The sequence below is a fragment of the Protomyctophum bolini genome (genome assembly GCF_963924005.1).
Source record: "Protomyctophum bolini genome assembly, chromosome: 5".
Classification (NCBI taxonomy): domain Eukaryota; kingdom Metazoa; phylum Chordata; class Actinopteri; order Myctophiformes; family Myctophidae; genus Protomyctophum; species Protomyctophum bolini.
In genome coordinates this window covers 35,355,575-35,382,682 of record NC_137866.1, presented here as the reverse complement: position 1 = coordinate 35,382,682, position 27,108 = coordinate 35,355,575, and the positions used below count along the sequence as shown (strand labels likewise).

The window sequence follows — 27,108 nt, the reverse complement described above, 5'->3', positions numbered from 1 at the left end:
GACCGACAGATACAGAGAGGGTGAGAGAAAATGATAAGGGGGGGAGGGGAGGGGTCAGCTATAGGCAGTGACGGAGAAGCCCGCCAAGCATGGATTGCTTCTGGCAAATGAGAATCTGTCGTGCCTCCCTCTCCATCCAGACGTCAGGAACCCTGCGGATCCCAAATTATGGCTGTAAATTTTGCACAATGGCCGTATGCTTGATTACCCCTGATCTGTGCTTTCGCTCGCCTCCTTTTCATCTGCGTCTGTGTGCCTCTTTTCATTCTGTCTGTTTCACTTTCTTTCTCTCTTCCTCACTCCTGCCTGCTCTCTTTCTCACCATATTTTAACATTTGTCTATTACTTCCTCCCCCCCCCCCCCAGTGTCTTATCTTTCCTCTCGTGGCCGCACTGTTTTTTCCCCTCCAAAAGCTGAATCCTTCTAACTTGACTGACATTGACAAGATCCCCATGACATGCTGACAAGACTAGATCTGCTGGTGCATTGCTTCTTATTGCTGCCATTCTTCACACAGTTGAAGGCCCCTCTGCAGTATGCATACAGAGCACTCTGGGACATTGTTTGAATTCCGTGCCTGTCGGCCGTTCTGTGTGTGATTTAAGGAGAAAGTAATGAAAAGAAATAGTGCCGTCTTGATATAATGGCAAAACTTTTTTATATATATATTTTCTGCCGCTCTCTAATCCCCGCAAAGATTAGTTCTTCCTTAAGTGGATGAGTCACTATAGAATTACTAGGCCAAATGAAGAAGAGGCCATTTGACATTCAAGTGGACAGCGAACGAAAATAACAACAACGCAAGAGAATGGTGAAGGAGATAAATGGAGCATTAGCCTCCAGTTCCTCCATCATGACATAACTAGCGTGGGCGTGAGCCGCTGGAATATTTTTCATTGCAAACTCCAACTCATAATATGAGTTAGTGCATGCTGAAAAGTACACAGCAAAGACCTTTTTATTTATTCATTTGTAACTCTGAGGACAACTTGAACCAAATGGACCCTTACAAGTCCATTTGATGAATAAAACATTTGTAACCAATTATGGTAGAGTATGTTAATACAATACAACTAGTACATCTGCCGTGGTTTTAGTGGAGCTCCTTGTCTTCCCTGGCCAAGCAGGGATTCTGTCAAGGGAGAGAGGTAGAATGTATTCTCTCACATGGAAGACCAGGATTCAAACCCAGGGTAGACACGGATTGTAGCTTGTATCTCCATGCAATGTTAATGTGAGGGTGCGGGCTTGCCCATATTTTGGGGGGAGGGTGTAGCAACAGGGATGCTGCCTGCAGCGTAGCACAAAGACAAACATTAGAGGAAGCAGCAGAGACAGGTCTGCTTACAGTCACTTTGCAACCAACTGCTTGACGGGCAAACACCAACTTTGTATATTTTGCCTGCTGTGGATCACACACTGGTGACCAATTTTGTGAGCCATGGAAAACTACAAGAATTGGTTTTGAAAGCAGCACTTAAAGCTGCAACCCGGAAATAATTGAGATGAATAAAATGTTTAACCAGGCTGCCTCTACTTGCAGGTTGTACTCAGCCATCTCGCTACTTGTCATTATAGCTAAACATCTTTGTCCAGACTGATAAGGGCATGGACTTTGTCTACAAATAGCTAAAACAAGGGCTACCTTTAGCTAGATCTGTTATATTTTATTTAGTGCGCTGATGCAAGCTCTTGCTCTCCCTGCGTGTTACAAACTTCCGACACAAATGCGTTTATTGTGTTGGCCTATACTGAGTGAAGTCTACAATGGAACATAAAAGCTACTGTAGATGTATCCAGATTACGTTTCACTGACTTTGCATGCATACTGTATTTGTTGACTCCTATCAGCCTATTGAACTCTGGCTGATGCGTTTTGAATTAAATGTGCCACATTTTATCACTGCTAGTGCCTACCAGTAGATGGTTTAATTCCCTTATCACTGCTAGTGCCTACCAGTAGATGGTCTAATTCCCTTGTCAATTCTGGCTTTTGAAGTGAATCCTCAACTATTATTTATGAGTTCTTAAATTGCTCCCATGGCGGAATGTATACAGTACATTTACTCAAGTAATGTACTTGAATACAATTTTGAGATTTACACTTTTATTAATTTAAGCTACTTGACTATTTCCATGTTCTTATACTTTGTACCTATGTCTTAGGCCAGACCACTATCCACAATATTTGAATGCTGCATAGAGGGCCCCATTGCGCCACACTATGCTCTATGCCCACGTCCCCATATAGTGGGACCTCAGACCTCCCATTATGCCTTATCCATTTGGTCTGGCTCAACCTGTGATCCATCCTCTGAAAGACTCATGTTTCACTCACAATTTAAGTGCCATTTTAAATACTTATTCCTTCATTGATCCCGTGATTAATACAATTCACTGCGGTTTTATCGACTCTAGAAGTGCAGTCATGAAGTGTTTTTTTCTCTCTATAACCACACCAGACCATTCAGTTTAATTAATCCATAAGACAATCGGTTGTTATCCTATATTAAAATTGGCTAATGGAAGGGGCCAGTGAGCGCGCATGTCACTATGACTCAGTCTCAGCCATAACCATATAGTAAGGAGGAGTTGTCATGGAGTCAGGCGCAAAGCTCCATATCCAGCAGGTTTTAACTCGGACATACAGTAGAGGCCAGCAGCGGCCCGTCACTATGACTCAGACATAACTTTGTCACATGCCCATATATGGGTATACTGATGGCATCAGGGATCTCCATATACAGTATGGGCATAAAAGGGACATTGAATGACCGATAGAGGTCTCCATACTGTATATCGGTTGGATCGGCGGTGCGACGTAGGGCCACTTCTAGTAATGTAAAGGTCTATGTAACCAGCAACACATAGGGGATAATTCTGTGTATCAAATATGATTTTATTTAGAAGGCAATCAAATGCTACAGCCTTGAATGTAAATTTCAGACTGCCTCTCTTCCGTGGGCAGAGAGGGAGAGAGGCATTTGGGGATAACTCATAGCTCAGCCTGCTCTGAAAGGCATTGGCACCTGGCACGCGGATCGGTTTCATTAATGCAACGTCCAAACCACAGAGCATGTGTTTTAGGGACAAGGCTGGTGGTGGCGCACAACATCAACATGGTCATATAGGGCAGTGATACTCAACCTCAGGCCCGCGGGCCATATCAGGCCCGCGGGACCATTATGACTGGCCCACCAATGAAAATCTAAAAAAAAGAAGAAAAAAAAATCTGGAAAATGAAATAAAAAGAAATAAATCTGAATGAAGTTATCTTTAATTACATTATTATAAGTAATACTATTAGAGTTGTACTATTACTCGAACGAAAATAAAAGCTTGGGGGGGGGGGAGATGCAATGCAAATGAAAGACATATACTGTGTATCCCTATTCCCTTACATAATTACGGACAGAATTCTATTTTATTTGAATGATGAAACCCAGCTGCCATTAATAGTTGGAAATGGAAATGGAAATTGCGGAAATTGCGGAAATGGAAATTGCGGAAATTGCGGAAATGCGGAAATGGAAATTGCGGAAATTGCGGAAATGGTAATTGCGGAAATGGTGGAAATGGAAATTGCGGAAATGGAAATTGCGGAAATGGTAATTGCGGAAATTGCTCTTCACTTATAGCTATCTATTTTCAGGTAGATTGTTTTATTTTACTCAGTCAGCCATATCACTACTCATTTTTTTTCATGAAAAAGGTCATAGCTGGGTAATCTATTTTCAGGCAAATTGTGTTTATTGTATTTTATTTTACTCAGCCATAACAATTTATTTTCTGTTAACCAACTTGCTGGCTGGCAGGCAGGCAGACAGCTACTCATAGACAGGCAGACAGACAGACAGACAGACAGCTACTCATGGAGAATTGGACAGGCAGGCAGTCAGACAGCTACTCATAGACAGGCAGACAGACAGCTACTCATGGAGAATTGGACAGGCAGGCAGACAGCTACTCATGGACAATTGGACAGGCAGGAAGGCAGACAGCTACTCATAGACAGACAGACAGCTACTCATGGACAATTGGACAGGCAGGAAGGCAGACAGCTACTCATAGACAGACAGACAGACAGACAGCTACTCATAGACAATTGGGCAGGCAGGCAGACAGCTACTCATAGACAGACAGACAGCTACTCATGGACAATTGGACAGGCAGGAAGGCAGACAGCTACTCATAGACAGGCAGACAGACAGCTACTCATGGACAATTAGGCAGGCAGGCAGACAGCTACTCATAGACAGGCAGACAGACAGCTACTCATGGACAATTAGGCAGGCAGGCAGACAGCTACTCAGACAGGCAGACAGACAGCTACTCATGGACAATTGGACAGGCAGGCAGGCAGACAGCTACTCATAGACAGGCAGGCAGACAGCTACTCATAGACAGGCAGACAGTAAGACAGCTACTCATTGACAGACAGACAAATAACTACTCATGGACAGACAGACAGACAGGCAGGCAGGCAGGCAAGCAAAGAGCTACTCATGTTATGTTATTATGTTATTATAACAGCTACTCATGTTATGTGCAATAATTTGTGCAGTTATAATGGAAACAGCTCTTTGTGTTTATGCAAGAAAATGTAACACATTTATTTATTTACATATTGTGTGCATGCACATTGTACTTTGATACATTTTGCGAAAATAAAGCAATTGAAAGAGAGAAGTTATCAAGTATCATTAATGTCGTAATTTTATCTACTGGCCCCTGGCCCCTTGCCATTTTTGTAATGTGGCCCACAGGTAAATCTATTTGAGTATCCCTGATATAGGGCCTACTACCCCTCACACAAAGCTTCATGCCAACATCAACATGGTCATATAGGGCCTACTACCCCTCACACAAAGCTTCATGCCAACATCAACATGGTCATATAGGGCCTACTACCCCTCACACAAAGCTTCATGCCAACATCAACATGGTCATATTGGGTCTACACCTCACACAAAGCTTCATGCCCAAATAGCAGGTAGGAAACGCAGATACAGCTGTCATCTGTCACTTCCTTTATGGAAAATATATTTTAAAATATCTCTAAAAAACCTCGAAGCAGCAAGCTTTTTTGATTTACAGTAGGAATTATTTACGCAACTGCCAAGGTAAAGCTTCACATTTTCCAGTGCTTGTACAGACTGTGGAAGCATTTGAAAATTCTGTGAGCCAACAGTCTTTGTCTCAATATCTCACAGGAAAATATTATATATTGTAACGGACCCCGGGATGGTCAAACTTTTATTTTGAAGGGTATGGCCGGAAGCGCCAGCCAGCTCTTTCCGGCTGTCATCAGAGGGCTATTTAAACCCAGCTTTGCATGCGCAGGGAGAGGAATTGTTTGGCATGGACGGACGGCATGGGGAATCGCATGACAAACAAGACATGTTTGGTGCGATCCCCATGTAACTTTGAGAACACAAGAATGGACCTTGAGAGAGACATGCTGTTTAGAACTCTATGATTTAGCGCCTAGCTGGAAGGGGAAAAAGGTATTATTGTTTTTGATGTTTTCTTGTTATTGTTCACTGAATGTTTGTTTGGAGTTTCATTGTTTCCTGATCTGTCTAATGTGGATTATGATGGTTTATGGTTCGGTTTGTAATAATTATGAAAGTAACTACAGGATTAGGTACTAAAGTTTTCAAATAAATGTAGTAAAAGTAAAAGTACAATATTTGCCTCTGAGATGTAGTGGAGTAAAAGTATTGGAAATTGCAAATACTGAAGTTAAGTACACATACCTCAAAATTGTACTTAAGTACAGCACAGTACGTAGTTACTTTACACCACTGCTGGTTGACAACCAGTCGTACCGTACGGCCTGAAGCTCATAAACCCAATATCTCTCTGCTGGCTAAGTGGGAGTTGTAGATGTCTGCCATGCGGTTACGAATCCGGGTAGGACATGAAACTTTTCAAGCTCATATGAATACCCATCATCTCTCTCTGCTTTCTATTCCTCCCATTGCTGTCTGAATTCCTGCCAGTTATTTCTTTCATAGACACATCGCTCTGTCATAGAAAGACATTCTTAGACCACAGTTCTCTTAATGTGGTAAATGGTGCATTTATATAGCGCTTTTATCCAAAGCACTTTGAATAGATTATGTATTACATTCTCCCATTCATACACCGATGGCAGAGGATGCAAGGCAGGTTCGCACATTGGGAGCAAATAGAGTTCAGCATCTTGCTCAAGGACACTTCAACACTAACTCTGGGGGAGCCCGGGATCGAACTGGGAACCTCATGGTTCCTATCCAGCCGCTCTACCGGCCACACGACCTCTGAGTCACTGCCGCTCCGCCACTGTGCTTTTTTCCCTTGAAGAAATTAACGGCGGAAATACATTTCACCTCTCTAAGCATGTGCATTTATACCTGCTGACAATCCTTCCTGAAAGAGAAATGTGGCCTTGCCACCAGCTGAAGGGTGTTAAATGTCCATGCTACTATACAGTGACATTTACAAGAAGATAACAGCATTGTGGTGACACCACACTGGGCTAATATCCCTCCCTAAAATGATGACAACTGAAGATCATGATTGTGCATGGTAAAATAAAAAAACAACAACTCAGGAATGTCATCATTTAACAAGCCTAAAACCATATCTCACACCAGGGGCATGGTAGCATTTATAAGCACAGCACCATATCCGTTTCCCCCCTCCTTGCCGGCAGAGTAAACTGCTCAGTGTTATACTCGGAGAGTGTACAAATAGAGCCTTATACGGGTCCATTTGGATCCATTTGTACACTCTCAGGGTTAAATTAACAGTATGGACTTCATTGTGTGCCCTACTTTTTGAAGCCATATTGTTGTCATTCAAAGGGAGTGGCCACCCAGCACCCACACACCGCTCCAGGAGAAGCAAGGTCTCTGGGCAGATGGAGTACGAGGCTCCTGGCTGCTGCTCTCGCTCCTCATTTCCCTCATGTCTGCCGGCATGTCAGAGGCTCCTGGCCACAGCTGTAAGATAAATAGACCCCCACCACCTCACTTTGTCATGGTGTCTCTGCAGGCTGTACGTGGAACTAAGAGACTCCCCGGCTCTCTCAAATGGGATATCCGCAGCCCTGCATTGACCTCCTGTATGTGGCTGGACACGTCTTTGAGTCGTAGAAGAATTGCGAACCATTCCCAAATGATCTCGGAGACAAATGGATGAGCCTCTTGAGCTTTTTTCCTCTCATTTCTTCCCCTCTCGTTTTCCATTTTCTCCCAATTTAGTATTCGCAGATCCCCCCCTTGTGTATTGTGGTCCCTGTCACTGACAACCCCCACCGTTGAGGCCTGTGGAACGAGCATACGAGTATACACTACCATACGGTTGCTCCTCGACTTGATGACTTTCATCGGGAGAGAGTAATACGTTTTCCCCTGCTTCCCTCCCTGCTGAACAGACCAACCAGTTTTTCACTGCACTTCAAAATGTACAGAGAAATGTTTCAAATAACCCAAGGACCAAACATGTCATCCATTGTGCATTTGGGGGGTATAAAAGCAATTATGTAGAGTAGGTGTCTTGTGTTTTGTGTGAGAGATGGTGTACACTGTACAGTATGAAAGCCTCATGGGTAACTGCCGATAGAGCCCAAAAGTGAGCTCCTTTGAATCACAAGGTTCTGGGTTCGATGCCACGCCGGCAGTCAATGTATGAGCAGCACAGCTTGGATAATGTGTGGTAAGTGCTGGGACCTGACAGTAGGTGTTGCACTCCACCGTGGCAAACCATCTCCCATGGTCTGGCGCCTTGTACGGGTGGCAGACGTTGCTCGGCTGATACCGACAATAAGTCACTTCGACCTACTTCCAGTACTTATGGTCTCTTTGTATATATGCACAAGGCCCTGTGTGTGCGCACACAAAGCGCTGCCTTGAAACAATCCGTGCTTCATCCGTAGGCGAAGAGGAGTTGAAGGCACCAAAGCCCCTTATTCCATGCAGTAGTTCCTAGTGTTGCATCTTGTCACGCTTCTCCACCAGAAACAGGTGACACCGAGCTGTCTCCATGTTTGCATGGAAACGCATCCAAAATCACGAGAGAGAGAGAGAGAGAGAGAGAGAGAGAGAGAGAGAGAAAGACAAAGAAACATCTGCTGCACTGTAGTGTTGTCTTGAAGGCCTCTGTTCCTTTTCTTGACAGCACAGCGCGACCTGTCACTCTATTCCCTTTCCCGCCTGCTGGAGGTAAAAAGCAACACGCTGCATGCACCGCGATCGCAATGTGATGAACTTCAAGGCAGCCAATACTATACATCTTCTCAACCAGCCTACGATGCGTACGTTCATTCTTCCCCGTTCAGGGTGTGCCCATGCATATTTCAGTAGTTTTTAAGGTATTCTTCCAAACCGAGTGTGATGAAAGCAGGGTTGACACGCGGCCTGAGGAGCATGGAACTGAGATTAAACCCGAGATGCCTGTAGCGCCGACAGGCAGTGATTACAACAGCTCCCATTAAAAGCTGCCTTGATGGAAATGCAGAGTGGCACCTCTCGCCGGGCCAACGGAATGCACGCACGGCCGTCTTGTAGACACAAGGCAGGAAATGTTTCCAGGGATAATGGGTCACATGCAGTATCCTACCACTGTTGACTGTCACAACAGCTCTTCCACAATGAGATCCTCCAACAAGATCCTGTTTGGTTGGTGGAATAGAGTACGCGTATACTGTATATAGATGGATGCTGTGGCCTGTCACATCACGACGGTGTCTCAAAACTGAAACAGTAGTGTTGGCGTCTGGATGATTTGCACAGAGGGTTATAGGAGTCTAGCCTGTAACTTTATCCACCTGCGGTCCATGAAATCTGACACATAGGCAATCACAGTGCCTAGTACATCACGGCTCATGTGTTCACCAACAGCCTGTAGCATGAAAAACATGTTGCCGCGGAGCGTCGCGAGTGACGCTTAATTAATCCAGCAAATCATCCAGAGCCATCAAATCCCTCCATTAGATGCCACCTGCTATTCACATGCTTCATGGACACAGGAGCTCATTTGATTTTGTCTTTCAGAAATAAATGACACCAAATGAACAAGTACTGCAAACAGCTTATGTGGCCCTGGGGGTGAGGGAGTATGTATTTCTTTATTTCTTTCATTGCTGGTGCTGATGATGCGTGGTGACAGCATGGCGAAATGAGATTGCTAGTGACTGGGTAAAGGAGATCCCGGTCGGTGACTGGAGTTTTCCATATAAAGACACACACACACACAGTAAAAAATAAATGTAATTTAACTCTGATGCTGAATTCACACCAGCAGGGCAGGGCAGGGCAGGGAATCACAGGCAGGGAGGAAGATTTCAGACACTCAATGCTCGTTTTTGGCAGCTTGTTCGTAAATGATATACATTTTAGGTAAAAAAAACAATAGGCCATGCAGCTGCTCAATCACATCTACAACTGCTAGTTTAAAACTACTTTACATACAGTAGCCTAGTCCGTTTTGTGTGTATAGCTATAGGCTATGTCTTCCCCACACCTACCACAGTGTGCTTCTTGTTGGCTATATTGCTCTGTCGGTCTCACTGCGGCAGCGGCATTGCCACTCAAGTTAAACATTTCTCAACTTTAATTTGCCACACAGTTTTTTTGCTGGCTCTGCCTCCTGCTACAGCGGTGAAAGTGCCGGTCGCTTCTCACTATTCTCGCTTTCTCAGAAGCGGAATAGCACTGTTCAGTATGGAAAAGCAAAGTTACTGTTTACACAGGGTAACTGGACTAAGCTCAAGAACTTGTTGGTTCAATGCCTTGCTCAAGGGCACTTCAGCGGTGGTAATTTTAACGTGCCGGTCCGGGGATACGAACTAGCGACCTTCCGATATCAAGACCGCTCCGACCACCGCTGCCCCCGGGGCCATCGTGGAGCCATCGTGTTTCCTTGCGCTGTGCTTTTAGTCATCGGCCCTTGAATACACGTACAATATATGATTCACGCTTGAATCCAGAGGGTCGAAATGCACTCCTCATGGACATAGATAGGTCGTACGACATCATTGTACGAGTAGTACGTATGACCTTCTATTCCATGGAGGGACAACAACGGCATGCTGTTGAGCTGCCAGCGGGAACTGTACCCGCTCTGCTGCTGATTTCTGCAGAGGTGAGACATAAGCAATCTTCAACACCCCTAAAACGGCTGAAAACGAAGATGTGAAGCCTATGAATTGAACTGGATTATTTAATAGATTCTTGGTGTAAATGTCAATGGTGTGTATCAGTCCCAGGTGCTGCATGTATTGACCTGCTCTAGATTCAAGCACCATATTGACCTTCTGTATTCAGCTCATTTAATTGCACCAAGCTTTAGTCCGTCAAATACGTAAGGCTGAACACATCACTGGAAGCACAGCTTGACCTTACAGCCCCATCATCATCATCATCACCATCATCATCATCATCATTGTAAGTCACTGGTGCAATAAAAAATGTCTCTTCACACATATTTATAACCTACATTGCCCTGAAGGGTAATCCACACCCAGAATGATAACTATAAAAGTTGTTTTAAAATGTATTCCACCATTAAGTGGACGCGTGGAGTTCACACGACAGCTATAATGGCACTGAGTGTCGAAAAATATCAGTGAGATCACTTTCAGAGCGACATAGTACTACTGACAGTCAATGAAAATCCATCCAAATGTACAACATGTTTACAGAACTTTAGTGTGTATGCTTGTACCAAATCCAATATGGGGCAATATAGTTATCTTTATAGTTCTCACTCTTGGTGCTGAAGGCCCTTAAGCCTATGTCACAATCGTACTTGGAGTGGTCCTCCGTAGACCTAGCTATACTAAGTAAGAGGTGTTCAATGAAACACCAGCCAAGTTTCTAGTGGGATTCAAAGTCCCACCTAGGAGGATTTAATTAGCGGTGTGAATGGATCACATTGCACCCCCTTTCTCTCTCTCTCCTTGGTAATCAGTTCTGGGCCATTAATGGTCGAATGACTATCGACTGGCGGAGCAGCCTGCTGATAATTGAATGTGTAGAGGCCATTAAACATTTCTAATCAAAAATAAACACTCCAGAGCTGCGGTTCACGCTCGCTCAACAATAAGATGAGGTGACGATGGAAGATTGTTCATTGAAAAACAAGGGGGGAAATGTGTCAGGAAATGTGCTCTGCATTTATCTTTTTATTTTGGAGGCTTTCAGTGCCCACAATAGAGAACTCAACAGACAAAAAATAGACATATTGAGTTCCCCAACTCAGTGTTACAATCAGAAAAAAAGTTAAAGCAGAGGAGAAAGACAGGAAAACCACTTTGTAATGGAATGTGAGAGAGTGCATTCCACCTCGCAGAGGGTTTAATAAATCACTACTGGTGACTGTGGCATGCCTTTGGGAATCACCATATCCCTATTGACGTTGTGCTATTGATTGGACGTCATTGTCACCACAACTCATATGAAGTTGGCTGCTCAATATGATTAGTCCACAAACCCAACCTTGAGACAATCAATGCTGTTTTATAGACTGTGGTCAAGTCTGGTAAACACATAGATTTCTCATAATGCAATAGGCCTCACGTAAATTCTGAAAAGAAAACATGGGAGGGGTCTGATGAAAAAAAGTAGAATCAAGTCAAGCAGCTGAGCAAATTGTCATTTTATCATGCTCTGTAGGTTGCAGATTAGGCTTATCATGTATACGGTGGCACAGATTGGTTTCTCATTTTAAAGCGACCAAATTACCCTGTGATGTGCCATAGCCTGAAGTGGCTAGAAACGTGAAGATGTACTGGGATGGAATCATTATGAGGGGGACATTGCATTCAGTAATTGCGACTCACGCGCCGCTCATGTCACCCGTAAAACCATGTGTAGAACTGAGAATTATGCTAGTAACAAAAAGACACATTTCATTGCATGGAACCCAGAGTTTTCCAACCCCAGTGCTGCCACGAACACCATCAAGACGACATTTTCCGATGCTGTATGGGGGTCACGGATATTCTTAAGGACTGACCTTAAGAATGTTTTCAAAATGACATCTTTGGTATAACTGAAATAGCCATGGCAGGAGAAGCTAGAAATCAGTTGCAGTGTTTTTGTTCAAATTGTGCTAATTTAATTGCTGAACTCAGTTAAAGGTGCCTTGAGTTCAACAATGAGACTCCTTTTGAAAGCTTACCTTTTATGTTCACGAAAGGACATTTTTCTGAGCAAAATTGACCCAATTGTACCTCACTCGCAATAGGCTGATTCTTACAAAAGCAAGATTGAGGCCGTCGCCAGTGCAAATCCCAGCTGGGGAAAATCTATGCGGTGAAGTGAGAAAACCATGTGTATCCCCTCTCGCAACAACTAGGCTACTGTTGACGTGCCCTTGAGCCAGGCACTTATCCCCAAACTGCTTGGTGGCCAGCAGTAGATGTAGCAGTGCAGGGGCTACTCCCGGGTGAGAATATGTGTAATTGTATGAATTCAAAGCACAGGCATTATTACTCAGAAGCATAAAACCTGATCATATGGTGATGGCGTGTGCTAAAGAAATTGCTGATCTAAAAGTGCACAAAATGTGGCATCCTTGACGCATTGTTAACTTATAATTCGGCTATTTTCAGCATGTGAAACCACCGGAGTATACTGTGAATGATCAACCATGAGGATATTATTGCCTGGTCCCATCTGCGAATCAATGTTATCCCTCATCCTGCCGAGGGAAGAGTCTGTTCTGTTTGTGCACATGATGAAACAACATGCCATATGCTCTACTACAGAGAGCTCGGGTGGGTAGCAGAAGACATGGTGGGAGGTGGGAATCCATGAGACTGTTAGTCTAATTGTGTTGCACGTACACAACAAATCATTGTCATAAGGTGCTCAAGCACATGCTGGGGAGCAAGACATAATCCTTTAGGTAGTCCTATACTTTGCTCTGCCCCCCCCCCCCCCCTCCATAATCAGTTGCTCCATAATATGCCCTAATTTAAAAAAAAATATGGAGATATGTTTTGTATACTGTTTTGTCTATTTGTTTGCCTACACCCGGGAGTTTGGTAATTGCACTTCTCACAAATCTGAAAAATTCTACAAAGGCTGTACGCATCAGTGTGCATCCATTATTTGAATCAGCTTGAAGTAACAGGCTTCAACGGAATTACTTTGAACTTGGGGGGTTTGATTGGATTCTAGCACAATTTTATCATGTAGTATTATTATGTGAAAGCTTGTCCCATGCAGCAATAAATCCTGCCTAATTTAGTCATAAATATGTGTTTTGGGAATCATACAGTGCAAAGGCTTTCAAATAATTAAATAAAACTCACAATGTCAACACGTAACAACCTATTGTTGCAACAAAATGGTTCACACAAAAACTATTAATCTCTAATGAAAACATTTCACATTTACTGCCATGTGCATGCCATTTCCCTGCTGGTTCATGTCTTTGTGAGATTGAATGGGCTCCATTTGAATAGCTTATGAGTATGACAAGTAACTCTTCATATAATAAAGTGGTAATGTGAGAGTCCCACACTGTAAAATCTTCAGTGTTGATTTACCCGTTTGTAACTCCAGACAGTGTACAAATGTCACCCTTTCCGTACTCTCAGAGTTAAATTAACACTCCGGATTCTGCAGCGCAGACGGCCACTATGTCATCATAAAAGCCACTGAGGGACGGGGTGATGGTATGGGAGCGCGGCAGGGCCACCTCTCCATCTGCTAATAAAGTGCACACACTGGCTGGTCAGGGATGGAGAGGAGAGTTATGGCTGTGGTCCCCCAGCAGCAAGAGGCTTTTAATGGCATCCTTTCAAAGAGATAGACTGGCATCTGCAGGCTTCTACATCTGACTGACTTGGGAGACTTACAGTATGCAGTAATGCAGTAACATGCAGTACAGTAGGTGTATATACCACAGGTTCCTTCAGGAAAACATGGGCCCTTATGCCTGCACACAAACTTCCCGGGTGGCTGATATTATGAAGCAGTGTCCCCTGGGAACTGTTCATCCTCAACATTTGTAAAAGGAAAATCCATTTGAATCACTTCTCTATTTGATCTAGGATAGATGGTTCAAGATACCACTATAGCCATTATACTGCTTTACTACTACTACTACTACTACTACTACTACTACTACTATACTACTAGTAGTAGTAGTAAGGGCCAAAATACATTTCTCGTCTTGTACTAAATCAAGACCAATCTAGACCTATCATGTTGGCTTGGACTGGTCTGCTTTCTGTGAACCCAGAGTCAGAATTAATCTAAGAAACAGCATTCGGGTTTTATGCACCACATATCTGTAACAATTAAAGTGCCAACACAAACTTCAAGTTCAGGTCTGCTACAACTCAGTTATTTTAATTCAAAGCCACTGAGGTTTTTAATTATTTCTTCTGCACTGTCATTTTTATCTAGGTAGCTGTTTTGTGTATTCAAATGTAGTTTTATAATAGAATAGTTTTATGTAAAGCACTTTGAATTTCCTTGTTGTTGAAGTGTGTGATAAAGTTTGATGTAATAGTTTTATGTAAAGCACTTTGAATTTCCTTGTTGTTGAAGTGTGTGATAAAGTTTGCCTTGCCTTACAAAAGTACATTACAATATGTATATTTTTGTGGTGGGAAGAAAAACTTTTCCCCCCTTTTTTTGTAAAAGAAAATAAATATATATACCGGTAGGCCAGTACGGTATATATAGGCCTATAGCGATGATTTGATTGGCTGGAATTGGCACGGAATGTGCTCAGAAAGGCACATAAAGCTATAGCCAGCTTTCTGTGTCTAAGTATATATACACACAATATACACACACAAATATATATATTACAACAATAATGTACTATAATAACTTTGGGGAATAAAATAGAAGTGTTTGTTTGTTTGTTTTTGAGTAATATGGGTGTCTGTTGCTTAGGTAGTAGGAACCTTTGTAACAGGTACTGCGTGACACAGGAACCTGTTAATGGTTGCACGGTTGCACCTCTATTCACATTTGAGCTGGAGAGTGCATTGCACACTATTTCCGGTTGGATTAATTGATGGGAAAAGGGAAGACACTTTCTCCCAAATATAGGTAAGACATACATTATTGTTTATTGCTTCTGCCGCCGTGCAGACATGGGGTGTTAAAATGTGTGTGTTGTGTGTTGACCGGCCCTCTAGCCTCTGTGATTTGCATTACTAGAAGTTCGTTGGCCTTCGGGCGGCTCACCTCTAGTGGAGCACGGCGCGAATGGTAAAGAAGAAATTGTGGGATTTCACAGCCTCCACTTCATGTTTCAGCTTTGTTTTTAAACCTGTTATTCTGCCCTTCACATGTAGTAGTGGATGGCTGCACATCGCACATGCACACCCAGAGTAAATAGTATGTATACTGTACTGTAGTTTATGTAACAGTATGTTTAGGCAAGTCAGATGTAACTTTGCAAAGACCTTATATTTAATAGCTTGTATATCTAAGAGCTTGTATATCTGTGGAAGCTGCAGGTAGTATTGGCAAGTGTGGTCATTCTACAGTGTTTGTCAACCACTGTGAAACCACATTGGACAATACATTGTGTGGCAGGTTGAGGCCAGTGTACTGCAGGGACCATGTAGTGAAAGCAAATACGGCATGAAATTACCAGGTGTGGTGAATAGAAATGTATTTGATACACAGAACTCATTGGCAGGTCTATTGTTAGGTTAATGTGTAAATTGCTTCGAAACTATGGCTCACAGCCACCCATTATCACCTCAAGAAAGACAATAGCAACACATTCCTTCACATCAGACAGTACAAAAGGGAAAATAAGGAATTATACAAAAATACAAACACACTTTTCATATGAGGATGTTGGGTTGAGGGGGCAATGACGCCTTTTGACCCCCCATGGCGCCGGTCCTGGTTTAACTTCCACGGTCAAAGAAGTGAATAGTGTTTAGTCTGAGCCTAGGGCAAGTAGTGTGAAAACGTTACCTGGGTGTTGTTGTGGGGCAGCGTCCTCGACACTTGTGATGGCGGCGCACTGTGTATTGATGTTTCAACTTCTGTCATGTTTCTACAGCGATTCCTACGTGGATTTTATTGTTTATAACATCGGTGGAGGTCGGATGCGGCCATGCAAAATGATCGTGCGCATGGATTATTGTTTTACTGCAAATTTGTGCTAGTTTTTGTTGACCTGGATCATTATTGCTGTACATTGCATGCAAAGTCATCGTGTCCGTGGATTATTGTTTTTATGTCTGTTATTGTGTGGCACTGAAAACTTGCGTCAGAACCTCAGGCTCAGACACATAGGTCAATGCACCGCCTCAACTTGCCCACTGTGATCTTTTCACTTGCAGGTCGAAGTTGTCATTGTGGGGTGTTAAGGTAACAGCCCCAGTGTCAGGCGTGTGATATTTCTTTATGGATCTTAATATCTTACCAATAGCAGGATGCATCCACCACATTGTTCCATCCACCGACTGTTGAGAGCCACTGTTTCATGTACAGTATTAATTTCCGACAGTTTCCTTACTATACATATTAACTTTGGGCTGTTATCATTTGAAAGTTTTTTTTATGTGGAAATGGGAGGCGTACATCTCCTTGTGCTGCAGGGAGCGCTGAGCCTGTGTGAATGGTCTGTGCCTGTTCTTCTCCCTCGTTTTATTAATAATAATAATTTTCTCCTAACGCAGCATTTTTCTGACTGCTACATGAGGTACAGACTGCTGCACTTGTTTTTGTTGGCTCAAGTGTTGTCGGTGCCGCTGCAACATTTATGCAGCTGTCTCGTGTTGTCCGTAGACCCGTGCGCACGATATGCACATTTTCAGTGCAAAAACTCCTCTAGTCCCGAAACAGTCCCGGCTGAGATCAATTTAAGTCGCAAATAGATATTTTATAGTCCCCGGGACGTAGTCTGGAGCCCTGGTGTGTTGTGTGTGTACATGTGTAGAGTGTGTAGTGTGTGTGTAGCATAGAGTATTCAAAGGATAGAGACTGAACCGGAGCGATAGTCTATACTTCCACATTTTTTCGATTTGGGCACCAAAATTTGGTGCCGAAAATGCGGAAGTGCAAACGCGCTCAACGTTTTTCACGATTGTTAACACACAAAAATCACAATTTGCACAACATGTACCCAATTGCTCGACACAATTTGCACTACATCACACTCCCTTATCTGCATTAGACTCTGACTTTCCTTCTTTACACTCTGATGTCAATTACACATTACCTTACACTACACACAATGTTCAGTTGTTGCACACACTTCTCACATAAAATCTCAAAGCATCAACCTACAACACACCTTGCTGTCCAAACACTACACACAATGTTCAGTTGTTGCACACACTTCTCACATAAAATCTCAAACTACACACAAATAGTCAAATCTCTAAACATTCAGATCTGGTGAGCAATTTGCAATCCGGACTGCATAAAAGGCACTTGAGAGCCTTTGTTTTGTTTGGTGAACAATGGAGAACCTTGAAAAGATCGACAACCAGAGAAGGAGTGGGGTAAGAGTGAGAGGAGGACGAGGTGGTGTAGGTGGACAGAGAGATTGAGGAGGAGGGAGCGGAGGACAAGGAGGAAGAGGGGGAAGAGGAGGAGGAAGAAGAAGGAGAACGGTGATATCTAATGAGATCTGGGCAACTGTGGTTGACCATGTGCTCAATCATGGTTTGACCCAATCTCAGCCACACAGTTGCTGGCATCATTAGAACATTTTTCAGTTCTATTCCTTCCACCTTATTCTCCTTTCCTGAATCTTAGGAAAGTTCTTTTCAGCTTGGAGGTAGAAGGTATATTGAACGAAACCCACAGAGCCGGCTTTGAGCAGGCTGGTTTACAGTAAAAAAATATATTTAAAAAAGATTTGGCTTCATATTTGTGTGCTGTTTTCTGTTTGACTATGAAAAAGTAGGCCTACACGGAGTCATTTCACAAAAGAAGAAATGGCTCATTCTCCAGAGTCATTGTCATTCATGTGTGTTCCATATCTATGATTGTGTTTTCAATTTTTCACTTCATTGTGCTGTAAATGCTTGGTAGTGTGTAGCCAATGCTTAGTTGTGTGTACTCAATGAATGGTATGTGTCATTTGAAAATATGACTGTGTGTACCAAATGAAAACACAAGTTCCATTTTGGGAACATTTAAGAGATTTGATGGCAAAGAGTCATGGAAAAGAGTCAGGGTTTAGCATTTTGTGTGTGAGGTTTTCAGTTTTGTGTGTGCAGTTTTGAGAATGCCGTTAGTGTGTTAACAATCGTGAAAAACTCCACGGGTCCGCCTGCAGTCCCACCTCTTACTACTAGGGCCGAGTGCTTCAACGTTGGAGAGCATCACTGGGGCCTTGGGTGTGTAGTGTGTAATTTCCGGGAGTCGCATAGGAAATGGCGTGTGGTGTTCTAAAACTCCTGGTCACATGGTGGCGGCGGAGCCAATAGAAAGATGGGAAGCAGTGTTGCCATGTCCGCATATTGTAAGCGAGTTTTGTTGTCTGTAAGTAGCCTGTGCGTGCATGCTTGTGTGCGTGTGTGTGTAGCCAGGTTCGCTTATTGTAAGCGAGTTTTGGTGTGTGTAAGTAGCCTGTAGAGTCACTTGTTGGCTTCTTATATCTGTCACACAGTTTGGCAGTCCCGGGGAACTGCCGCTAGTCAGCTGACGCTAGTAAACTCACAACTCATTTTCGGGCTGGCAAACACAAGTTACACAACTCTGCAAATCATGCATGGTTCTCTCAACGTGCATCCCACTCCCCAGCTAAATTTTAAACACTTGAGCTCCTCCTTAATATTTTTTGCTATTGGCCAAGGGGGTATTCCCTCTTGTCTTGACCTATCGGTTTCCCACACAGCCGCAGGAGACCCGATTCAAATCTCGGGTGTTTAAAGGTTCTGGGACGAAGATAGCAGCTCAAAACAGGTCATGGTTGTGATTTGCGGTGATCTTGTAGATCTGCTACGTTCAGTGCATGACACTGTCATAGGACAATACCGTAAATCAGGCTTGAGTTTGGGCACACATGCACGCATGGCCTCCGGGCCATTCTCTAGCTGTTGCTTTGCTCAACTATAGATAAATAAATTCATTTTTCACCTGAAGACAGAGTGCAGTATTATTCTCCATATACTACAGTCCAGGGACGTGCAGAGAGTGTCAGAGAGGCAGGGGCTAAAATCCCGTAAGAGGGTACTTGGACAAAAATAGCAGTACAAGCTCACAACGCGCCGTGCTGCGACGGGTTGAGAGCTTGTAGATCAGCTATTTTCGGGCGCAACCCAGCACTCTCTTATGCTGTATAGCTAGTGGAGATGCGGTGTGTACGACATGGATTTCTAAACAAATTTGTTCAACGCAAAATGCTGTGTTCAAGTTCAGGAGACTTCAGAGACAAATCCATGGCATGGAAAGGAGTGGCATTTGCATTTCTTTCTTTCACCATAGTAAATGCTGCATCCGTGGTGTGGAAAGGGAAGTTGTTTTACAGATGGGTAAAAGAGCAGGGACTGAAGCACCTTTAATGTCTGATGTGTGCACGTCCCTGGTACAGTCTGCAATCTGCATCACAACAAGCAGTTGTTGTTGTTTTTTTGCTTTTATGTACAACTACCTGTTTCACTGATTAAAGAAGAGTAGCCTACCTGTTTGAGAAAGCTACAGAACCCAGACACCTCCTTCTGTTTTATGCATGGCAACCAGTTCATCATGAAAGATGAGGACACCACGAGTGATGTGATGCGTTGTGAGCTTATAGATGTACTATTTGGGGGGGGGGGGGAAATGTTGAATAACACAAATCTTGTATGGGGGGGGGGGTCATTTGTTAAATGAGTTAATTAAATGAATAGGCATCGTGTGTGTGTGTGTGTGTGTGTGTGTGTGTGTGTGTGTGTGTGTGTGTGTGTGTGTGTGTGATCTACAAGCTCCACTGATCTTTGGTGCGTGACACCTGCGCGCAAGTATAGCAGTATAGGCCAATTATAAATCTATTTAATATACCTGCAAGTATAGCTATAAGACGGGGTCATGCCCAAAAAGAAAAAATATATATAAAGTAAATAAAAGTAATAAATCAAAATCACACAAATACATCATCACATTCCGTGCTCAGCCAATCAAATCATCACAAATGGGCTTTCCCATGTAGGTTTTAAGATGATTCTACCCAGGCCCTATACATCTCGAACCTTCTCATTCCTGGAGATGACAGGTTAGGCTGATTGGGCTTGACTCCTAATTTATTTTTATTTTTATCCCACGATTTTCACGCATTTCTTTCACCCAGTGTGTCAATTATAATCCTAGGCGCTACACTTCCTATGCCAACCTGGGGGGGACTGACCCCATGCTTCCTTCTATGCATGAGGAGTCCAAGCTGCTTCTTTTCACCTGACAGGGGAGAGTTTCCCTGGCCGGACGTAGCGCGTGGAAAGAAACATTATTCCGACCAGTTCCTTTCCCCTAAATCATCTTGAACCCTAATGACCACAGCTCTGCCATAGGCCTATAGATTGGATAAAATGACATGGCTAAAATAAATACAGATTTGCTTTAAATGGGCATATTATTCTAATTTATTACAAATAAACCCAGAGCCGCAGGCTGTCCTAAATACAAGGCAATTAACACCAACAAGATAATGCATAATGAGGGACAAAGGGACATTATATTTACTTGCGCAAGCAGAGCGCGCAAGTAATCGTTTCGCTTGGTCTCTTCGAAGTGAAGACAAGTTTTCTTCAACGGTGAATCTGTGCCTGGTTTGCTGGGACTAGTTACAACATTACGTCATCCTTGAGAGAGTACATGGTGTGTATATGACGTAATGTTGTAACTTGTAACTTGTAACTTGTAACATTACGTCATATACACACCATGTACTCTCTCAAGGATGACGTAATGTTGTAACCACAGTATACTGCTAATCAAATTACAACTACATACTCTGTATGTAGTTGTAACTAGAACAACTACATACAGTCTGTGCCTGGTTTGCTGGGACTAGTTACAAGTTACAAGTTACAACATTACGTCATATACACACCATGTACTCTCTCAAGGATGACGTAATGTTGTAACTAGTCCCAGCAAACCAGGCACAGATTTACCGTTGAAGAAAACTTGTCTTCACTTTTTGGAACCAAGTAACCACAGTATACTGCTAATCAAATTACAACTACATACTCTGTATGTAGTTGTAACTAGAACAACTACATACAGTCTGTGCCTGGTTTGCTGGGACTAGTTACAAGTTACAACATTACGTCATATACACACCATGTACTCTCTCAAGGATGACGTAATGTTGTAACTAGTCCCAGCAAACCAGGCACAGATTTACCGTTGAAGAAAACTTGTCTTCACTTTTTGGAACCAAGTAACCACAGTATACTGCTAATCAAATTACAACTACATACTCTGTATGTAGTTGTAACTAGAACAACTACATACAGTCTGTGCCTGGTTTGCTGGGACTAGTTACAAGTTACAAGTTACAACATTACGTCATATACACACCATGTACTCTCTCAAGGATGATGTAATGTTGTAACTAGTCCCAGCAAACCAGGCACAGATTTACCGTTGAAGAAAACTTGTCTTCACTTTTTGGAACCAAGTAACCACAGTATACTGCTAATCAAATTACAACTACATACTCTGTATGTAGTTGTAACTAGAACAACTACATACAGTCTGTGCCTGGTTTGCTGGGACTAGTTACAAGTTACAAGTTACAACATTACGTCATATACACACCATGTACTCTCTCAAGGATGACGTAATGTTGTAACTAGTCCCAGCAAACCAGGCACAGATTTACCGTTGAAGAAAACTTGTCTTCACTTTTTGGAACCAAGTAACCACAGTATACTGCTAATCAAATTACAACTACATACTCTGTAACAACACTCAGTATAGCAATTGGTGCACAAGTGATGTTGACTACTAATGTAATGGTATCTGATGGATTAGTCAACGGTATCAGAGGACTTGTTGAGTATATTGACTTTGAGAAAAACGACACCTATGTTACAGTAATACTTGTTAAATTCCAAGACAAAGATGTTGGTCTTAATGCGAAGTCTAATAGTAAATCTAAAAATTACCCAGAAGCAGTTCCAATATACAGACATGAAGCTATAATTTTCCATGGAGGCAGAAGAACAGGATCAACAAATAGGTTTCAATTCCCGTTGACATTAGCTTGGGGATTAACTATTCATAAGGTTCAAGGTTTAACTATACAAGAGATTGTCGTATCTATGAAGGGCTCACGTTTTAACCCGGGACAAGCCTATGTAGCATTCAGTCGAGTGAAAAGGATAAGAGATCTATATATACTTGATTTTAGTCCTAAAAAGATCAAAGTAGATAAGAATGTAGAAAGAGAAATGATACGATTACGACAATCACCTCTAGAAAATCCAAATATACGGAAGATAACTCAATTACCATTAAAACATTCATTAAAAATTGGATTGTTGAACATCAGAGGTTATCTAACACATTTACAAGATATAAACTCAGATTCCCAACTCGAAATGTTGGATCTAATAGCTTTTACTGAAACACACTTAAAGAAAAATAATAACATTACTTTTAAATTAAAAACAATGAACACCAATTACAAAACAATCAGGAATGACAGAGAATATGATATAGGTGGGGGAGTTATGTTTGCTATAAAAGAAGATATTGCCATTGAAATAATTCAAAAAGAAATCGAGATATTAGAAAAAGTAGAACACGTATGTATACATGTAAAAAATAAAGATCTATATATCATTCTTATGTACAGATCACCTAAAACAAACCTTACGGAATTAAACACATTTCTCAAGAAAATGGTAAAGTATCTATCATCTCCGACTTCCACAATTATGATAATAGGAGATTTCAATGAAGACCATTATACTGAAAAAGATATAAATATAAAGACCTTCATGTCAAGATTAGGCTTTAAACAATTAAATACAAATCCAACTACAGATTTCGGAAGTATTTTAGATCATGTATATTTCAACAAATTTGAAAGTATTATTACAGAAAGTGATACTTTCCAGCGGTCGAAAGTACTTGCGCGCTCTGCTTGCGCACTAGTAGGCCATTTATGGCCTACTAGTGTGCAACAAGCAAGTATGCACTCGGCAGAGTGCAGTTCTAGTTATACATTATGTCTAATAAAGTAGGCTATTCAATCAATCAATCAATCAAAACATTATTATTGTTTTTGGGGCCTATCTTTCGATTATAATTATAGGCCTATGGTTGGGTCGGTTTAAATAAGATGATATCCATCATCTGCACTTTATTGGGATTTATAGCCTATTTTAGAAAAAACAAAAACAGAGTTCAGTCCTATTTCAAAAAAGAATCTGAATCAGGCAGATTATTGTTCTCTTCTATGGACAAAGTGGCGCTACAATGCAGTGACAGTAACCACATTACCACTTACTTTAACAACATTAATCAATTTGTAACTTATATTAGCCTACTACAGTCGTCTCTCAGAGTTACAAATGGACCCAGTTTGTTCCATTATTTTGTATACTCTCAGAGTTAAATGAACACTCGTGATTACAGTGTGCGGTGATGGGATGCCAAAGAGGGGCACATTGTACAAAGCACTGCATGCGCACCAATTCCTCTTGGACACCAGCACACCACGGATTAATGCTCTTTACTGGAAGAGAGCCTGCCCTGCATTCACTTCACTGATCCGCTGCTATACGATTTTGTGACTCGACAAAAACCTGCTTCGTAGACCAGACCCGCTGGTTTTTCCACGATGGGAATTATTAAGAGGTCGTTTAAAATACTGATTAATGAAGACGCACTGACTTTGCGAAGAAGAGCGGTTCCCCTGCTCTGGCACAAGTGAGGACCAACACCCAGCGAACATTCGAGATGATCCCGATAATAGGCTAATCGATATTAAATATCCTTTAGGCAAACTGGCAAAGGAATACCCTGCGCCCATGGATCGGTTAAGTTCCAAGTTATCTCGACCACCGACAAACCATTCATTCGTTAATTACAGGCAGCAAATCTCAGTTGCGCACCAGGAGAATCATCACCGCACTATTCTGATGTGACATTTTTGCGTAATATGGCCCAAATTGTGGCCTTTATTATACGTATATGATGCATTTGGGTTTGGTTGTTTTATGTGTACGCCGTTCAAGGCTGTGCTTGTTTGACGATGGTAGAGACTAGCCATGTTATGAACTTGCATGTCTGTGTCTGGGGTGGCAGTCAGACAGTCAGTGACTCTCAGTGCAGAAGTTGATGAGAGACGCACGGTGCGCTGCGTCGTGGTCGCCGCGCGCAGAGGAAGGTGACGCCGCTTGATGCCAGCCGAGGTCTCTGTTGAACTTCTTCCACCACCATTTATTCTACCGCGAGGATCAAATCTACCCACGTCTAAACTGAACTGGGGGGAACGAACGACGCAGTGTTCTATTTCGCTGCCTATACTTCAAACCCGCTCGTTAATTTGCGATAATTCAAGCCACACCACGGGATTGACACTGACAGCATAAACTTGCCAAATCCTTCTGCTTGACTGTCGCCTACGTTGTGTACGGTTTGTTGAACTTGTCTTGGACGCAGCTCGGCACCCACTCTACTCCTCTCTTGCGTTGTGACAGTCGATTTGCGAGAGGAAAAAAAGGGGGATTTGATCAACGGGATATCTGTCCATCACATTTGGCCTGGGCTTTCTTCTTCTTCTGCCTATTATTATACCTCAAAATGGACGCCAATGACAGACAATCGAAACACCACCGGAGTAACTATTTTTTCCTCCCTCGTGTCGAGCATCTTCACATGTAAAACCAGGAGCTTTAAAGTTGGAATAACACCAGGCTATATAATAAGGGAAGGCACCGGGGGCCAGGGAGGAGGATGCAGTCGGGAGTGAAGACGTTCTCCGCAGGTGGAGGTGCGTCACTTTGCTGCCTGCTGCTCCTGTGGATGTTCTACTCCCACCTCCTGAGAGAGGGTAAGAAGAACACTGTACAATATTTACATCATCATTCATGACATTCATGGGAAAGGCAACTGTTATGTTACTTTGGACCTGCCATTGTGCAGTGCACTAGCCTACTATACCATGTGTGTGTGTGTGTGTGTGTGTGTGTGTGTGTGTGAGAGAGAGAGAGAGAGAGAGAAAGAGAGAGAGAGAACTATCTATTCTGTATACTTTAGGTCAGGAGATTGTGCTAATTGTATTCTGCTGTGCACCTGCCCAACATGTGCATAATACTCTTTTCATTCTGTTACTGCTGCAAATACCCCATAATTATTCAGTAATTATGTTAGCCACAAACAAACCTCTTTCACATTTACATTATGTGCTATTCGTATAGCTGATACTGATAGGCTACACTTGTTCTCTTTCACGGTTTGATTATTAGTGAATGAATGGAGGTTTTGGTTAAACCATACAGTACATCCTAATCCTTCTTTCAGTGAGAGAGAGAAAAAAGAAAACATCACTCTGACCATATATTGCTAGGCCACTGGCAATACTTTAATTTTATGTATGCCGGTATTCAAATAATTCCTTTCAGGCTTCGGCTATGTTCATCCATTTCATGCTATGCCACTACTGTGATAACTGATAAGTGATAACCTTTCCTGTTGAATAATTCATCTCCTACAGCAATTACACATAAAGCAAAAACATGATTCACTCCCCTTCATTGGCCACTGTCCTAACAAAACACTATATATTAAGAGCCCAGTTTTGTGGAAGATTCATTAGCAGAACATAAAGCAATGGAACGTGTTAGGAAGACTCCTCGTTTTCATTATACACACGTGTTAGCGGATTAAATCTTCTAATCAACCATCAACCAGAAGTAGCCTATAATTAGGCCTATTCCACCATTTCTCAATGCTTATTTCGGGCCCGCCAGGATTCCAAATGGGGACACTTATGGGTCTGTAACTCTGAGAGTGTACAAACAGAAGCATTTATTTTTAATCGGAGCCCAATCTAAACCTTTTTGTTAATTTAACTCTCGGAGTGAATATCTGGAACCAAAAGGACCAGTAAGTAAGGGTCCATTTGGTACCATTCTGTACACTCAGAGTTACAGACCCCTAAGGGTCCATTTGGACCACCCCATGGTGGGCCCCAGACCCAACATTAAAAACATGTGACCTATACCACCGTAGAGCAGGCATTGTGCCCACATGAATGTATTTTTGGCCCAATGCCGGATACAGAATTTGATAATGATGTAAAATGAATTGCCTGTTCAATTAAATGTTCTTCCCTGTGCCCTGAGATGTTTAATTTATGCTCCGTCATAGTGTCCCATAAATTGGGCATTATACGCGCCATGTTTTCACCCATCTCTTCTCATCTCCTTTTTATCGCCACCCTCAATCAATCTCTCTCGAGCAACTGTGTCATCTTAGGAAGTACGGCACTTCTCGCAAAAGCCATCTATTATTGGCCTGTTTTCATCACCAAACCATGTCATTGCCTTATTATTATGTGCTAAAAAATCAATTTGTCAATCTAGTATGAACTCTGTTCCGCTAGCTGATATTCCCAGAGTAAGACAGTCTCCTGGGATCGCATGCCCCAATTATGCTTAATGTATAGTCTGTTGTATGATGGTGTCGCACGCGGAGAGAAAAAGAAAACAGATCTATACAAGTTCTGTGAAGTGAACTTTATTTGGCGCATGACACGTCATTATGATGAAGTATAAATCAGAAGTGATACACAGCTGTATCTCATTTGAACTTTGACAGTCTCCATGTACTGTAAGTAGCCGACTAGCCGGGGGGTGGGCGTGGGCTTCTCTCCTCCATATTTCAGCTTTGAACTGAATTGTGTAGCGATGTGTAATGCTTAAGCCTCAATACTAATCTGCAAATCCTACTACAAAAGATCCACCTTTTGACAGTATCCGTGTGATCGTTTGCTGCTGTTGTAGTAGAGATGCATATTTCTATGCTGTGCCATCAGTCAGAGTTAGATACTTCCGTATGTTTTATTTGAGGTTATTTCAACGATGTCCAGAGTCCAGCCCACAATACAATGTCTGCTAAATTAACTTTGACATTGTCAATGAGTCGGTGTCCTACACGACACAGTATCAAAAT

The 27,108-nt window shown here is 42.5% G+C and overlaps 1 protein-coding gene across 1 annotated transcript in view; it reads left to right on the top strand.

Moving 5' to 3' along the window:
* Positions 1 to 24,461: 24,461 nt before the first annotated feature.
* Positions 24,462 to 27,108, top strand: part of tafa5l (TAFA chemokine like family member 5, like) — a 39,689-nt gene continuing 37,042 nt past the window's right edge. The window contains exon 1 of the mRNA XM_080762736.1: positions 24,462 to 24,985. Within this exon, the coding sequence (XP_080618862.1) occupies positions 24,889 to 24,985 (97 nt within the window). The 5' untranslated portion in view covers positions 24,462 to 24,888. The remainder of the gene's footprint in view (positions 24,986 to 27,108) is intronic.